The sequence below is a fragment of the Helicoverpa armigera genome, chromosome 6 (assembly GCF_030705265.1).
Source record: "Helicoverpa armigera isolate CAAS_96S chromosome 6, ASM3070526v1, whole genome shotgun sequence".
In the NCBI taxonomy this organism is placed as follows: Eukaryota; Metazoa; Arthropoda; class Insecta; order Lepidoptera; family Noctuidae; genus Helicoverpa; species Helicoverpa armigera.
Genome location: NC_087125.1, coordinates 4,961,037 through 4,979,741, shown reverse-complemented (window position 1 = coordinate 4,979,741; position 18,705 = coordinate 4,961,037). Strand labels below are relative to the sequence as shown.

Below are 18,705 nucleotides of genomic sequence, written 5' to 3'. Positions count from 1 at the left end.
TACAATCGCAACAAGCTATATTTTGTAGACGTTTGTGTATAAACCACTGGGTTTATACATCTTTCTTTTGACTGGTATCACCAAAACTGACATTTCAAGATGGTGCCTAGCGTTAGTTTTCGTGACTTTGTGCTGTCCTGTCAGATATTTTAACACTGCTTTGTCGTAGTCAGTCGGACGGATCATTTAATAAATAGATACTGCAATATCTGTGGTCAGTCAAGTGAGAGCTTCCAGCTTCGTCCACTATTGTTCAAAATTGCGACTGTGTTTTTGTTTATTGCCTAAATGGATTACAGTGGGCCAGAGTCCTTGACTTAATTGAACAAAACCATTTTGCCGACAAGTGCACAACTGATACAGAAGACAATACAAGCTGAAGATATTTTCATCGCATACCAGTGTCCGTAGGCAAAAGCAAGAACAATGTCAGTAGCATTTGCAGCACGAGGCAATCGACCTCCTTTGAGCCCAGCACAAATACAAAAGATGTTAGACGAAAACGCTCATCTGATTCAAACCATACAAGAATATCAATCGAAAGGTCAACTCATGGAGTGTCATCAGTATCAACAAGTATTACACAGGAATTTAGTATACTTGGCTTCAGTAGCAGATGTTAATCAAAACATTCAAAGCATTCTTCCAGTAAGTACCAAAAAGTGTATAGCCCATGTTGCTTGATGTAAAGTTGTTAGATTAGCTAAAGATTTATTGTTGGTGATACTGCAAATGAAGCAGCTGTGTTCCCATGACCTAACGTAACTTCAAGATAACAAACTGAATATATTTTTATTCATAGGTACACAATAACACATATTTGAAATTCATAATGCTGTCTTATCGTTAATTTAAAGAACAATATCACATCAAAGTCTCATAAGTAATCTATCTTCTCTAAGACATAATTTATTAACTCCATTTTATACTTACATTGATCTTGATCCACCCAGTCATCCACCTTGCCTACCAGTATAAAGTATGTTTTTCAATGTGATGATGTCCTATTTTCGAATAATTGTCATAATGAAACCCTTAAATTTGATACCTATATTGCAGAAAACAAAATATTTTCTTGCTTCTGTCTATGAATAAAGAAGACATGGGTTTAAGATGAACAAATTCAACAAAACCCAGACTTTCTCAATCCATTTTGCTGTTCCCGAGTTATGAGTTTATCAAGAATATTGTGTGCATACAATACACTTGCTATATTATGTTCGCAAAAAAACAACCCTTCTTTGCAGATTTTTTGATAACTTATAGATTCTGGTTAAGGCTTTAAGGTTGGCTGTAAGAGAACCCAATTCTGGGTTAAGCTCGCTCGTTGTACATAAACTGTCTTGTTTCTTTGTATATATTTATGTTAAATGTGCAATAAAGAATAATAATAATTCTTCCAGTACTTATAAAATGTTAATTGTTTTGCAGCCACCGCACCAGCTAGCAGCTGGTAACTCACAAGCGCCGCCAATTAATTCACCCTCTCCAAGTGGTGGTGACGTTTCTGGAGGTGGTCAGCAATCTTACAGACCACCAGGGGTCTCAACTACTCCAACAAGGCCTACCCAATCTTATGGGCAACGGCCTTACCCACAGAACCAATATCAAGGACAATATCAAGGTGCTCCAGGTGTTTACCCACCGCAGCCTGGTTATGGCCCGCCTAGCCAAGGATATGGGCCACCTAATCCTCCACAACAACCTCAGGGATACCCTCCAAACTCAAACTATGGACCACCTATAACCACAACTCCAAGCAACTATCCACCATCTTCCCACCCAGGTCCTGGGTATCCTCCATCATCAGCACAGCAGCCATATGCACCACCTCCTGGCAGTCCCGCTGCTGCTGGTACTCCTTATCCTGTACGTGGTGCAACACAACCTGCTTATACTGGTAATTCGGCTTATCCTCCTTCACAAGCAGGATCAAATTATCCTAATGTTGGTGTTAGTACTTACAACAATTCTACTGGTTCACAACCTCAACCCTACCAATCGCAACCTTTTCCGAATACTACTCCCACATCAGCTTACAGTACTACTCCAACATCTCAGCCTAATCGCTCTCCTCAACCACCGCCTTCTGGTTATTCAGCACAGAACCCGCCAACTTCAGGTTATGGATCTCCATCTGCACAATCACCAACATATAATTCTAGTTCTCATACTAATGCACCACCTACATCCGTGGCGTCTGGAGCACCTACATCGACAGGGCCGCCTGGTCAACAATATCCCCCACCCGGCCAGGCACCTCCGTACCCGCCCGCCACTCAGCCACCATACTCAAACCCATCATCTCAACCGGGAAGCCCTGCACCATCAGTTTCTACAGCACCACCGCCACAAGGATCTTACCCACAAAATCCTCAAAATTATCCTCCAGGGGGAGGTGGATATCCACCGCATGCGTATCAGCAAGGTTATCCACCAGCTCAATATCCTCCGTCACCTTATCCATACGCACGTGCTCCAACACCTGGAGCTCCTCCTCCCGGGGCTCCGCAACCGTATCCAGGGTACGGATTTCAACCGCCCACACAACAGTAGAATAGGCCCTTTCTGTCATGTTAGGTTACAATTTTACGACATTCTAGATATAAGATTATTCTCTTATTATAACTTGTGCTGCAGCACATAATATTTTACATAAGCTGATACCAGTATGAACACACCACCACAGGCGCCGTCCATATTTTTAAATCGACTTGAAAATTAGGTGGTTTTTATTTTTAATGTTATAGATGGCAGTTTAAGCTTAAAGAACACCAATTCGTAGATTTGGAATTAAAATTGACAAGACGAAAGTACCCGTGATAACCCCAGAAGATATCACTGCGGATGTCACGGATACTTTTGTCAGGACCGGTGGTACAACACCCACGGTAATGATAAATTAGTGTTGTACTCTTGAATGAATTTTGAACGACTGAGAGAAAGCGAGATGCTCTCTCTCTTAATCATACACATAAAATGATAAAACATTCGTTTTGCATTACATAAATATTGAAGAAAAAATTCGAACTAAACCATCTTCGTTTTTGTCTTGTCGTATGGTCAAGTGTGTGGTAGAGTGTGTTGTTACGAATAAGGTAATGACTATGAATCATGCGTCTCATATTGTTTTTGTCAATGTAGTTAAACTTAATTTTAGTATTGTAATCTTACTAAGTAAACGATTGGTAAATGAACAAATCAATAAAAAAATATTTCCGCTAAATGTGTTTATTTTCATTAGATGTACAATGATAAAGATAACTAACTGCAGTTTTCAATAAACAATCTATCCATTGTTTTGCGGTTAGAGATAGAATTTTGAAATTAGCTTCATATAAATTAATTTCAATCTCTAGTTGCGAAACAACGGTCATTGAAATCCACAGTAAAGCATTTCTTTCTCTGAACTCCAATAAACTTCCCATTGATTTAAACATCAATTTACACAATAATACATATCATCAGACTGAAATCACTTTCATGTAAAAATAATATAATGTTCTAGGTATACTGTTTGGTATGGTTTGATGTGTTTTCATGTTTTTACTATCTGCCTTTACACCAAATAAATGCAAGCATTTTGTGTAATTAAACTTCTTTTTATATCAACTTTATAACACTATGAATCCCATATGATCCACTAATGGGAACCAACTTGTTTATCAGTAATGTTTTATAATCAATATAGGAAAACCAAAATGCTATGCTTGTTCCACTATACTATACTCATTACCAGCCACGTCAATCTTATAAGTGGTGAAACCTAAACAGTCAATATCTTAAACTTCTTCAAAAGAAACAGATGGTTCATAAAAAGGCTGGACTGATGGATCATAATATTCAAGTGGTAAATCTTCAACATAAGGTTGTGTCGGGAAAGGAGGTGATGTCGTGTGTTTCTTCAGTGGAAGAACTGTATCGAATAAGTAGCACATAGCACCTGTTTCTCCGGGTATAGCTACTCCCAAAGTCCAAATTACGTTATGCTTTGTATTTATGCGTAGAATTTTTACGCCCCTTATAGTTCGCCACCTGAAAAAATATAAATTATCTACATTATACCATATACGATGTGGTCCGCTTTTTTCAGCTCCTACAGAATAAATAAAACGGATAAATAAAATAATAGGATGCACAAATTACGATTACATTTAATTTTTATATTTAAAAACATAGTGTTTTTATGTAGTCTAGTAGCGATAATATGTATAAAGTTAAAACGTTAATTTATTTATAAACTCCCACCTATTTCCCATGTGTCCAGGCATCTTAGTACCGGGCCAAACTCGCGCTTTTTCACCTCCAGCACCAATATTTCCTGGTCTTCTATGAGTTTTGGTAACACCATGGGAAGCTGGCATTCCTTTAAATCCCCACCGCTTCATTACACCTTGAAATCCACGGTCCAATCTAGAAAATAATTTTAGATTTTCCTGAAATTCATGGATTTCAACCATGTATATGCACTCTGTGATACATATGACTAAAACCCCACATATAACGCATATGTAATTTTAATTATAATATTATCATTATATCAACAGGACACACATGCAAAATAGTAAAAAAAAAATGCAGTGGTGTAAATTATACTTACGTTTTGGCACGTATATCAATATAGTCTCCAGCTCTAAAATGTGTTGCAAACAATGGAGTTCCTGGTGGTATATAAGATTCTGGAGATACCATGAACCTACATAAAAGTCTCTTCGGTAGCATGCCTGTATTATTAAATAAACCACAATATTCCTTGGTAACAGTGCTGGGATCTATTGTTTCTGAACCAACCAACATGCAGCCTAATTTTCTTTTTTCCTTCCACACAACTGGACCTGAGGTTTTCATTGGGTTGAACTCTTCTGGAGGGGTGTATTTTATAACATGGTTGTCAACAACCTAAAAATAATAGATATGTGAATAAATACTATGAAACAAAGTCCCGTTCTTCTTTACCTTCACTACTTTTTTTTAAAGATTTTTCTTCCATATCAGGTAAAATGGAATCAATTCAAATACCATAAAAAAAGAATTAATGTCATAAATCCTATAATTCGTCACTCGGCCACCACTCCTTCTGTACGGGTTGTGTGACCACGATACATAAGATGCAAGGGGATATTTCTGTGCGTCATCACTTGCTAACTGTTTTATCGTCCTCATTGCTAAATATGGCGCTGCTTTTGTACCATAGGTTACTGTACACAGTTGATATTCTTCCAGCGGTTTCATTAGTTGGTCCCGCCAGACAATTTTTTGCAGATGCTGCTGGTCTTCTTGAAGCATCACCATACGATACATTTTTTCGCAGTCTGCCGTGAATGCAATTTTATATATTCGCCATCTCAGAAGAAGAGACAGGATATCTTGTTGGAGCTTCGGACCACATTCCATCAGATCATTCAGACTGATCCCCGATGTGACCTCAAATTCTACCAAGCTATTCACACCAAGAAAACAGCAACAGATGCGTCAGCAAACTGTTCATCACTTAGCGGACATCAGTAACGAGATATTACTCCCATCGGTTCAAATGCATGTGTTATGCAAAGACGGACAATATATTAAATTGACAGCGCTTCTCGACCAGGGTTCACAAATATCCTTGATTACAGAGAATGCGGCACAAAGACTAGGATTACCCAGACGTCACTTTGACGGTACGATCTCTGGCGTCGGTACTTTATCAAACAAATGTAAAGGGAAAATTAACCTTCAGTGCAAATCGATTCATGACGATTATACATTTAATACTGATGTTCTGATTATGCCAAAAATGATTAATCATTTGCCGAACAATTCATTTGATACTGCTCATTACAAGCATATCAATAACCTTCCACTTGCAGATCCGGAATTTAACATATCGAAGCCGATTGACGTTTTATTAGATGCAAAAATATATTCAGAAATAATAATGAATGGACTCGTAAAAGGTTCTCCACAAGAACCCATTGCACAGCAGACAAAAATGGGGTGGATTCTATCGGGAAATATTACACCATCATTTAATTGTCATGTCGTCATTAATAACATAGAAGACATTGCCAATTATTGGGAGATAGAAGACATTCCATCTGACACTGAAGTGAAAAATCTTACGCAGCAAGATCGATTCTGCGAAAATTTATTCATGACAACAACACGACGTTTACCTAGTGGAAGATATGAAGTGAGGTTGCCAATGAAGGAAGGGTTTGAAAGTAAGCTGGGAGATAGCAAACCACAAGCAGTGGCTCAGTTCAAACAGCAGGAAAAGAGGTTCCAAAACGATGACACTTTATATGACAATTATAAACGATTTATCGACGAGTATATTAATATGGGTCACATGAAGAAGTGTGTTACTAAGACAAAAGTAAGCTGCATACTTCCACATCATGGAGTGATTAAAAATGACTCTACTACAACGAAGCTTAGAGTTGTATTTAATGGGTCGAGCAAAACTACATCAGGGTTCAGTCTGAATGATCTGATGGAATGTGGTCCGAAGCTCCAACAAGATATCCTGTCTCTTCTTCTGAGATGGCGAATATATAAAATTGCATTCACGGCAGACTGCGAAAAATGTATCGTATGGTGATGCTTCAAGAAGACCAGCAGCATCTGCAAAAAATTGTCTGGCGGGACCAACTAATGAAACCGCTGGAAGAATATCAACTGTGTACAGTAACCTATGGTACAAAAGCAGCGCCATATTTAGCAATGAGGACGATAAAACAGTTAGCAAGTGATGACGCACAGAAATATCCCTTGCAGGCAAAATTTTGGAAAATGACCTATTTGTTGATGACCTAGTTAGTGGCGCTCATACCATAGAGCAGGCTAAAAATATACAAGCGGAAGTAATTGACATGTTGAAAGGAGCAGGATTTAACTTAAGAAAATGGTCGAGTAACACGCCGGAGTTACTAATGCATTTGACAGAACACCAATTAAATCCATCGGTATTGGACTTCAAGAACGCTGACTCTACTAAAACACTTGGACTTAGATGGAATCCGGTTACCGACACATTTACATATCAAAACAAAATAGGTCGCGCAACCGAGACATACACTAAACGTACTATGTTATCTGATATATCGAAGATTTTGACCCACTTGGTTGGTTATCGCCTGTCACATTGAAAGCAAAGCTCATATTTCAACGCGTGTGGTCCACCGAAATAGGCTGGAATGATACAGTTCCTCAAGAAATCCAGGAAGAGTGGAAGTTACTGAGGGATGACTTGGACAATATCAACTACCTTGAGATACCGAGATGGATTGGTACAACAGAAACTGACATCGAAATACATGGATTTTGTGATGCTTCAGAAAAGGCATACGCATGTGTTATTTATGCCAAAACCCGACATGAGTTTCAACAGACAACAATACAACTTATAGCAGCTAAAACAAAATTAGCGCCTGCCAAGAAGAAACTGACATTACCACGGCTAGAACTTTGTGGAGCCCTACTATTGACAAAACTTGTTGCAAAGGTCTTACAAACCTTTGCAATCAATAAAATTCATGCACAGACTTATGCTTGGACAGATTCCATGGTGGTGATTGGATGGTTGCATGGGAATCCGTCACGTTGGAATGTGTTCGTGGCAAATCGTACACAACAAATTACAGCCGTTATTCCCGCAGTACAATGGAGACATACAAAATCATCTGACAATGCAGCAGACTGTGCAACTAGAGGCCTTACCCCTTCCCAGCTGAGAGAGCACTCATTGTGGTGGAAGGGACCTACGTGGCTAAAGGATGACGTTAAAGAAAATACTCTAAATATAGAAGACCCGGAGATTGAAATCAAAAGAAATCCCCAAGTAATGACTACACAATTAAAATATGAAGTTATTGAAAACATATTAGAAAAATACAGTTCTATTACTCATGCGGCACGTGTCTTGTCTTGGGTATCGCGTTTCATAACAAATACTCGGTATCGTATAACTAAAAAGGCAAGGTATGAGTCACCAACAATTAACGACAATAATTACCTGACATCGTCTGAAATAGAAAATGCATATAACATACTTATTCGGATGACACAAGTTAAAGAGTACCATGATGACATTGCACAAATACAACGAACAGGATCGGTAAAAAGCAGTAGTAGTCTACTTAAACTGAGTCCGTTTTTGGATAAGAAAGGTATTTTGAGAGTTGGTGGGAGACTGGAATATTCAAACTTGACAAACGACACCAAACATCCCATCATACTTCCGAAAACATCAAGACTGACAGAATTACTTATTAACCAGGCACATAAAACGACACTTCATGGAGGTCCTAGACTTACCTTGATGTATTTACGACAGAAGTTTTGGATTATAAGCGGATATGTAACAGTCAAAAAACATATTCGTCGTTGTATAACGTGTTGTAGATTTAGTAACGTACAAAAAAATCAATTGATGGCGAATCTACCAGAACCTCGAGTGACACCTTCACGTCCGTTTACTCACACGGGTGTTGACTTCACTGGACACGTGGATGTGAAAGCGAATAAAGGCAGAGGGATAAAAATGACAAAAGGATACATCGCAGTGTTTGTGTGCTTTGCAACCAAAGCTGTACATTTGGAGCTCGTATCTGACTTGAGCACTCCAACATTCCTCGCCGCCTTTAAGAGGATGTGTTCTAGAAGAGGCGTTCCTAAACATGTTTATAGTGACAATGGGACGAATTTTGTTGGAGCTTCCCGTGTCATCAAGAAAGAATATCAAGAAGCCTTACAGATGATCAATGAACACTTTTTAAATGACATAGCTGACATGAACATAACTTGGCACTTCAACTCACCTGCGTGGCCTAGTGCAGGTGGGTTGTGGGAAGCTGCCGTAAAAAGTATGAAGCATCACCTTAAAAGAGTTCTAGGAGAACAAAAATTGACGTATGAGGAATTTTCGACACTTTTGACTCAGATCGAAGCTTGTTTAAATTCGAGACCTCTCTACGCTATGACAGAAAATCCAGAAGATGAATATCTTACACCAGGACATTTTTTAACTGGTGGAAACATTTTGTCTTCACCCCTGACAGTTTATGATGCATGCGGAATAAAAACAAGATGGCAATTAACAGAACATATGCATCAACAATTCTGGAAAAAATGGTCTTCAGACTATTTACAACAATTGCAATCAAGATACAAATGGAATATTCCTAAGAAGGCCCCTTGCATCAATGATATAGTGCTCATAAAAGAAGACAACTTGCCACCTTCAAAATGGGTTCTCGGGCGAATAATGGAATTGCATCCCGGAAAAGATGGTTATGTGCGAGTGGTGACTGTAAAAACAAAATCAGGCACAGTGAAAAGGCCAATTATTAAATTATCATCTCTTCCCGTACAGGAAGACGAGACGATATGTAAATCTGACAACACTCAAGAATCTGACAAAATAAAACCAAGAGCTGCGAGAAGAATCAAGCGGAACTTTCTCGCAACCACTCTTCTATTACTGCTCACATTCGTAACTCCCTCTCTCCAACAAACAGTACACGTGACGTCATTGCACAATTCGAACTCTCTGTATTTTGACAAAATTGCTGACATAAATATTGTACAAGACCAATGGAAAATGGTGGTTTTCTATAATATGACCTCCTATTGGCAGAGCATTGTCGACATAGAGTCTTTCCTTCGGCAAATAAACAAATCGTGTAGAGAGGAACCTATGCTCACATCTATTGCAGCACAGTTGTACCATCAGTTGGAAGAAATAACACATCGTAACAATTTATTGACGAACATACAAACGTCGAGGAAGAAAAGAGGTCTGATTAATGGAGTTGGGTATGTTGCAAATAGTTTATTTGGAGTCTTGGATGAAAGATTTGCCAAAAGGTATGAAAAAGACATCAAACTTATACAAATTAGAGAAGATCATTTATTTTCGTTATTCAAAAATCAGACGTCAATAATGGAAGCAGAAAACAACATCATAAAAAGAAAGCTGTAATGAATAAAAACTTTATCGCTATCACTGAACATATGCAACGTATCACATCTGACATGCACCAGTTTCGAAACGAGATTCAAACCACGGTACAAAAAGTTTCCTTGTTGACAGCACTCATGTCGGCTAATATTATAATTTCCCACATACAACGTTTACAGGATGACTTAATAGATACCGTAACTGACATTTACCATGGCAGAATAAATTCACATTTACTGTCTCCGGATCAGATTCAGCAACAACTCACCATAATCGCCAGTCAAATACACGGCGAACTCAAAATACCAGGGACTAACAGCAAAGAGTTATATGGACTAATGCAAATCAAAGCGAGGGTGACAAGCAAACTTTTGCTAATGGAAATCAGAATTCCTCTCTTGAACCATGATAAATTTGAACTTGACAGAATCATCACTATTCCACTGCAAAAAGGAACCAGTACTGTGTATACTCAAACTGAATCAAAATACATCGCAGTCAATGTTAATAAGGATACAGTTATACCCATGACAGAACAAGACGTACAATCGTGCGCCATGCGTGCTGAAAATGAATTTATCTGTTCATTAAATCATCCCATTTACACATTAAAAATGGGAGAATCCATTTGTAAAATCAAATATACACAAAATAGTGACAATAAGTACTGTCATACTGAAATCAAGGAATGCACATACAACTGGATCAAATTACACACCCGAGACTCGTGGCTATTCTCGTGTTGCGAGGAATGCTCAGTCCGCATTTTATGCCCAGACGGCCTAGTGACTAAACAATTAATTGGTAGTGGGGTCATTACCATCGGGGTTGACGCATGCTTCATGCAATAATGTATTGTGTGCTGCGTTGCATTCTTTACAGCGTTTTGTGGAATTGCAGATATTTTTTTCGTGCACAAATAAACAATTTTTGCACACATTATATTTCGAAACTGTTGCCAGTTTAACTTCTGGTGACATAGATTCAAATTTGCTGCATTGGTATAACGCATGGTTGGTATTGCACAATACACAATGAAATACGCTAGATGTTCTAGTAAATGCTGTTTTCTTCCCAGGCACATATGATGATTTTTCCTTGTAAGCAAATGATTTAGAATAACCTGGGTTATTCATTGTTGATGTGTTCTTGTCATGTTTCTTTACAGGTTCCAAGGCTGTAAATTTAGCCTCTAAGAATGCAATAGCTTCCTCAAATACTGGTAATTTACGAGGTTCTTTCCTACTTTCCATGTAATCGCTGTATGTGTGCGTGTCAAACTTTTTTATCAGCAGATGAACCAGGATAGGATCCCACGTCGTGGTGTCAATTCCTAAATTATGGATGGCGTGAATGCATTCCATAGTAGTATCATGTAATCTTCTCAACTCGTAAGAATTTTGTTTCTGTATATTAGGTTGATTAAGAAATATTTCAATTTGTTTGGTGAATAAAATTTGCTGATTGTTATATCTGTGGTTGAGAATTTCCCAAGCGGTGTCATAATTTTCGGCTGATACATGTAGATGTTGCACTAAACGTTCAGCTTCTCCCTTTAGTTTACCCTTAAGATGTTGCATCTTCTGAGCCTTTGTTAGTAGCTTATTGTCATGTATACCACCTTTAAACAGGTCGAGAAAGGTAGGCCATTGATTGTAATTTCCCGTGAAGACAGGTACCTCCAACTGTGGGGTAGAATGTTGCAGATGTATAGCGGACGACAGCTTGTTGCTTAATTCCCGTTTACTCTTTTAAATTTGGTTTCGTACTCAGTATATTCCTTTTCATAGAACATATCTGACCCTTCAACTATGTTGTCAATTTTCCAATGCAGAGTGTCAATGTTATTCCATCTCAATTGCAGGTTACGTAATTCATCTTCTATTTCCCATTTGTTACTCAACTGCTCCATCTCAAGGTTTTGGATATACCGCTTGAACGCCTTAAAATTCGTTTTCTGTTCAATGATTAAAGCATTGAGCTTTTCATCTGGTTGCGTACCTTTGTTTTCCTGTCCGCGGTACGAAGTCAACAAGTGAAGTACTTCTTCATACGTACGCTTAGTGTCATCATAGATGTTCTTGACGAAATATTCACTCGTAATATCATCATATTCGACAAGTTTCTGATGATTCATTTCAAATTCACCCCAAAGATTGTGTAGGGTATTCACTCTCGAGGTTATATACTCTGGAGACTTCCTGCCCGCACCATCTTTTTTAAAGTTGATTTTTATAGTCTGGATTGTGGAAATAATATCCTTTTGACGAGTATAAAGAGTTTGCGCTTCCATCTCGATTGTCAGGAAAACTTGTCAAATACCGAGTAAGAAAAACTTGTCAAATACCGAAGTACAAAAAATAAATGGAACGATCTTACTTGAGATTGTCCAGATGAGAAGGAGATACTTATGGCTGAGATGCTCGATCACTCTTCACACCAGCTGGTGCCAGGCCTGAAGTTGCTGTCAGAAATCACCGTTCACAGATGTGAGCTGCGTCAGTCAATAAGAGTCTGCTGTTGACTCAATATGAATGTCACGGCACTGTACTTTACTGTCACGGCACTGCACTTTTACTGTCACTCTCCTGATTTAAATGTCATTTGCCAGGAGCCACGATGTCACTTGTCAATGTTCGTCAAAAACGCGGTTCGCGATGTCTCGAAGGACCAAAATGTACGGGTTGTGTGACCACGATACATAAGATGTCAATCTCGCGATGAGATGATGTCAGCTAATCAGAGGTGGGTGTTGTCAAGAGGAAACGACCTTTATTAGCGAGTGTCTTTAATTCACTGATCATACAAAATTAACATAAAATAAAGTAATATAAAATGTAGGTCGCGCATGAACAATGCTATGCGATGTCATCAAGATTAAATTATGTATATAAAATAAATGTACGTTCGTCCGTACACCTTCGGATCAGTTTTATTTGTTACAAGAAGATGCAAAAGTTTTTACCTGTAACAGTGTAGTCTGCATTTTTTTACCATCTTTGGACCAAAGAGGATAATTGCCTATTTTACGAGCTATAAGACCAACTCTGCGAGTTTTCGGATTCCACTGTGCTGTCTGATTTGGCTCAATATTAACCAGGGGTGAAGGCAGTGCTGTTTGATGTTGCAGTTTATCTTGCATTACCTCTTCTATAAATTGCTTGTTTTCCTGAGTTATGAATTCATCAGACCCCTGAAAAAAAAATATCTTGATTTTTAGTTTTTTTTTTACTTAGCCAGTTAGTGATAGGAATTATGTATACAATCATACATCAGATTAAATTGAAACGAAACTTATTTATTTATTTATCCATTTAATTCAGGCATGTGATGTGCAAAGTGTATTAATTTGAAATTAGGAGATCCTGGTTTCAAACTGAATAATAGAAAGGCAGCTTTGTTTTGAAATGATCACAACTGGTGAGAGTTTGAGCTAGATACATATAAAACTGGGTATAAGACTATTTGAATAAATATTGTTGAAAAACTTCATCATCAAATATATCTTCCGGAAAGTACATACCCGGTAAGTAAACTAATTAGCAAAAGTTATTAGAAGGATGAATAAATATTTACTTAACTACATAATTGATACAATAAATGTTCACTGAAAATGATACTTACCACCCTTTCTTTGGATTCATACCAATACGGAGGACGAAATCTAGGCTTTTGATATGATCGTGTGAAGGAATGATCTATTCTGAAAATACATTATAAAAATTACAGTCAGAGGCTTGGTTTTGATGTATCTTTATAGCACATACAAAAACTATACAAATTATAACCTCAATTTGCTCAAAGCATTGCGCAAAAGATTTAGGTTCCCAACAGCCATATTTGGTTTTTGTTCATGTAAATCTATTAATTCAACCTTATTTCATGAGAAATATATGTATAACTATTTATAATGGGAAATCAGGTTTTTAGCCCGGGCAAAATTTTGCGACCGAGTTAAGGGGCTGGCTAACTCTCTCTCTGGCAGGTAGAGTGACATGCATGACAATCATGACATTGACACCTGACATAACACATCACTTTTTGGGTGCGTTCGCAATCAGTTCCGCATGACCGTAATAGAACTTTCAGCGACGCCCGTGAGCTGAGCCTTTCCCAACTATGTTGGGGCCGGCTTTCAGTCTAACCGGATGCATCTGTATACCAGTGTTTTATTCGGATAAAGATAACAAAAACTATAGTTTGCCCGGGTAACTAAGTTGGGGAAGTCAGATAGGCAGTCGCTCCTTGTAAAACACTGGTACTCAGCTGCACCCGGATAGACTGAAAGCCGGCCCTGACATAGTTGGGAAAGGCTCGGCTCACGGGCGTCGTGAGTGATTATATCGCTTATGCTCCTGCTACACCTGCGTTAGCGTTAACGTTAATGTCAATGGCCAACTACGCGTTACTTATTGCATTAAAAATGCGTGTTGGCTACACTTACGCAAAGAGTTAATCCCTCATGAAGTAACGCGTTAACACACATTAAAGAGTTTAAACTCAGATACACAAAATAATTCTAAAAACTAAAATTTTCTCATTTGACCATTCCATTATCGTGCTCGTAAAATGCAGTTACCGCTTAAACAAAGTATCTACACTCGTCCTTGCATGCGTGCAATGAGATGGCATTAATGTAGCCAACATCACTTAGCGCTCTAAGCTACGCACTAAAACCCTTTGATGCGTCCAAAAAACCGACACCCGAGTTATCGCTTAACGTTTAATGCTATTTATATTGCCATTAGTATAAATTGACATTAAAACGTTGGCCACATCTGCGTAATGCCAAAATTTAACGCGTTAAGACGCAGGTGGAGCAGTAGCATTAAAGTTACCGCCAACCCCAATATAGTTGGGAACCTATAGATGCATCTATGGTTTATACTGACCATAGATGTAATGTAACAACAAACCTATCATGGAGATGTCATGGAGTCACCATTCCATTCATGTAGTCTATAATATATTCTGTGGTCAATTTATAAATTGCACATGACATTTGTTTGTTTTTCTAGGTTTTGACAATAATTTCGTGAAAATATCAAACAGTGTTTGAGCTAACAATGTATTTGAAAGACAAGATCTATTTATTAATTTTATGTTTTTTAACACAATGTCGCAGCGATGATATTATAGTAACTGGCCCTGGACTAAGCCCGGTAGACATAGTAATGCCGGCAAGATACTTTTTCATTAACTTCACGAACGTTAGTGAAAAAACGTAAGTTTTAATTATTCACATCTTGTATGTAAAACAGATCAATAAACTGAACAGTTCTCACAATTTAATTTTTCATACTTTACAGAAAATATGAATGTCTGAAATCTGAAGACAGAATATATTTTATAAATTTCCAGGTACACGCATGAGTTAAATAAAAAGCTGATTGTGGGAATAGATGGAAGATCTGGAGCAAGCAAACATTGCAGGGTTTGGGTCAATAAGTTGGATAGAAAAGATGGTACATTCATTGTGCGCTATAAAGTCTATGAAACATGCAAAGATTTGTCCATTCAAGTGCTATTTGATGGAAAACATGTGGCAAACTCACCGTATAACTTTAATGGTAAGTAATTATTGGATTTCAAAGTTAACATACAACATTAACACATAACATATCAATTAATAAGTAAAAACTTTAGACTGCTTCAATTAAAATATCTTATCATCATCTGTCTAGCCTTTTCCCAATTATCTATAATCAACGATCTGCACAGCTTTGACTTATCCAAAAGCTTTTCTGTTTATTTCAAAAGATCTTATGTGATATTATATGAAAACCAACATAGTTTGTTCTATTAAATACCATAATATATTTAAAACTTGCAGCTTTATATTTATAGGCTTATATAGCTCAATACTTAGTGTATTCCATAATGTGATTTAAATTCATTTTCCCACAACTAGTACCTGTTTTAGTACAAGAGATAGCATGCTATATTAACCACAGTAGTCTGATGTAGTTATGGGCAAGGTTCATCAGAGTTTGCTTCTGTCCTCAGTTGTTTGAAATGTCATTCACTTCTCTATCTTTCACAGGGCCCATTCATCCGGATCAATGTAACTGTCCAGTAAAAGAATTCCAAAAGTGGTTCAAAGATTATGGTTGTTTAAATGAATATAAACAAATTGAGAAAGATCTTAAACCCTTCTCTAACTTAGATATGAAAAACCAAGTCAACAAAATTGTTGATAAATATCACCAACCAGAAAGTACCAGTTTTTGTCACTATGCTGTCAAAAACAATAAACTGTACCGCAAGTGTTATGGAAAACATGTGGGATTTAATATGTTTTCAGACAATATTTTATTATCTTTAATGAGAAAAGTAAATTTACCTGATATGGAACTGGTAATTAACCTTGGCGATTGGCCCTTAGTTCAGAAGTGTGATAAACCGTTACCTGTGTTTTCATGGTGTGGTAGTGATGAAACATATGATATTGTGATGCCAACATATGATTTGACAGAATCAACTTTAGAAAATATGGGCAGGTAAAGTATTTTTTAATTTTAACAAACAAGTACCCAGTAAATCCCATAAATTTTAGCTGAGAGTAGCCCTCGATTTCTCAGGGCTTATATTATCATCTGATCCTGATTTGGTAACGATGGGACCCAACAAGTAAAATCTTTTATATCAAGAAATAATTTTTCAAATCTGTGAAAAAGACAAAAAATGAGAATCTCTTTGAACATGAGTTCTTTAATTTTTCAGGGTGACACTGGATACATTGTCAGTTCAAAGCGGCGCTGAACTGGCGTGGGATGCGCGCGAGTCGCGAGCTGTTTGGCGCGGCCGAGACTCACGTGCTGAACGCTTGAAACTTGTGGATATTGCTCGCGCAAACCCCGATTTGTTTAACGTTTCTCTTACAAACTTCTTTTTCTTTAGAGATAAAGAAGCTCAATATGGACCAAAACAACCGCATATATCATTCTTCAAATTTTTCGATGTGAGTTTTTACTTTGTGCTTTCCAATATAATAAGCACTTCAATGTATTACTAAATTATTTCAACAACCTATCTATTTTTTTAGTTTAAATATCAAATTAATGTTGATGGAACAGTAGCCGCATATCGTATGCCGTATCTTCTGGCAGGTGGAGGAGTGATTCTCAAACAGGATTCACCTTACTATGAGCATTTTTACGGACAACTTTCAGCTTGGGAACACTTCATACCTATAAAACGCGACTTGTCCGATTTGGTTGACCGCGTCAAATGGGCTCAGGAAAACGATGAAAAGGCCCGGAAGATTACTCTAAATGCAAGGAATTTCGCTACCGAACACTTATTGCCACAACACGTAATTTGTTATCATGCTGCTCTATTTTGGGTATGTATCATATGTAATTTATCATCAGTTATTATACTGGGTGTCCCATAAGTCCTTTGAAATCCAAATTTCGAATAAAATTTAAATGGCGCGCGGGAATGGCATGCGGGGTGCGGGGATAGCATCAACGGTCTTTGGGAATTCATTCGCCATGGAAAGTTTTACCGTAGCGGACCGTGGTTTTTGTGTGCGTGAGTTTTATCAAAACAATGATTCGGCCACCATTGCGCGTTCATTGCGCGGCGTATCTTTTGATTCCTGTATTAACTGAATTTTTTATGGATGGTAATTTCTTAGCTTTCTTTAAAATGCGCTGTAACGTCGATCTGGATGTATTTAATGCATTGGAACGCTTACGAATGGATTGAGTAGGATTTTCACGAACTGACTCTTGCACTACGTCGATGTTGTCTTCCGTCAACGTTGAATCATTGTTGTGATAAAACTCAAACACACAAAAACCACGGTCCGCTAGGGTAAAACTTTCCATGGCGAATGAATTCCCAAAGACCGTTGATGCTATCCCCGCACCCCGCATGCCATTCCCGCGCGCCATTTAAATTTTATTCGAAATTTAGATTTCAAAGGACTTATGGGACACCCAGTACATCACTTGACCTTTAATACGGAGGCGGGGTAAGACCTACATTTGATGTGAGTAATATAATAAACTGTTTTGTACATTGTTGTCGGCTAAACCTACTCTTTTGTTTTCAGGAATGGAGTAAAATATCAAAAAGTGAACTTAATGTAGAAGGTATGACAACCATATCACAGCGTTCATTTGATTGCAATTGTGAATCTCACAGGCCAAATAATCGTGAAGATCTCTGATATTAATTGTTCGCTATCTGAATGAAATCAATATGTTATTAGTTGTACAAAATATTATGACGAATATGTGAACGAGTCTGAAACCAGCGTATCTGACACAGTGCGTTTATAGGTAGGTACATGAACAAATGCGAATCTAGATTTACTAGTCAAAGACTATCCCCTAGTTTGTAAGGAAAGTAACAACCAATATAACTAAAATACTCTATTTTTTAGCTCCCCATTTTGTAATAACATCGTACAGTACAAGTTACGCAAGTAGGTAATTTTTTTATTAAATAAGTTTCTCACTTAAAATAAGTTAATTTAATAGAAATCAATTAAAATACATAATTTTTTATCGAAATCAGCATCGTTTATCTTTTCATAATATTACGCTTACTCTGATAATCTTTTGGCTTACTTAGTATAAGAATCAAGTATTTTGTTTTAAAATAAAATTTAAAACAAATATAAATAGTGTTTTACTGGAAACTTGCATCGACATTGGAAAAATTGGTGTCGTTATCGAAATGGGGTGACGATATCGAGGATGATTTCGACGACGATGTTTGTTGGGTGGTTTTAAACATTTTCATTCGTT

The 18,705-nt window shown here is 37.5% G+C and overlaps 3 protein-coding genes across 3 annotated transcripts; 2 read left to right on the top strand and 1 right to left on the bottom strand.

The window, feature by feature from the left end:
* The first annotated feature begins 48 nt into the window (after positions 1-48).
* LOC110373089 (uncharacterized) lies at positions 49-3,226 on the top strand. Its single transcript, XM_049852248.2, has 2 exons — positions 49-648; positions 1,432-3,226. Exons 1-2 carry the CDS (start codon positions 427-429, stop codon positions 2,554-2,556), a joined length of 1,347 nt encoding a protein of 448 aa, XP_049708205.1. The 5' UTR covers positions 49-426; the 3' UTR covers positions 2,557-3,226.
* On the bottom strand, positions 3,216-13,939 carry LOC110373071 (large ribosomal subunit protein uL3m). The gene is made up of 6 exons (XM_064035205.1): positions 13,732-13,939; positions 13,568-13,646; positions 12,909-13,136; positions 4,601-4,899; positions 4,249-4,413; positions 3,216-4,035 (listed from the first exon to the last, which is right to left on the bottom strand). Exons 1-6 carry the CDS (start codon positions 13,779-13,781, stop codon positions 3,783-3,785), a joined length of 1,074 nt encoding a protein of 357 aa, XP_063891275.1. The 5' UTR covers positions 13,782-13,939; the 3' UTR covers positions 3,216-3,782.
* A 978-nt stretch (positions 13,940-14,917) lies between these two features.
* LOC110373132 (protein O-glucosyltransferase 2) lies at positions 14,918-18,558 on the top strand. Its single transcript, XM_021330307.3, has 6 exons — positions 14,918-15,167; positions 15,305-15,513; positions 15,987-16,443; positions 16,667-16,904; positions 16,989-17,288; positions 18,006-18,558. Exons 1-6 carry the CDS (start codon positions 15,010-15,012, stop codon positions 18,120-18,122), a joined length of 1,479 nt encoding a protein of 492 aa, XP_021185982.3. The 5' UTR covers positions 14,918-15,009; the 3' UTR covers positions 18,123-18,558.
* Positions 18,559-18,705: the final 147 nt, after the last annotated feature.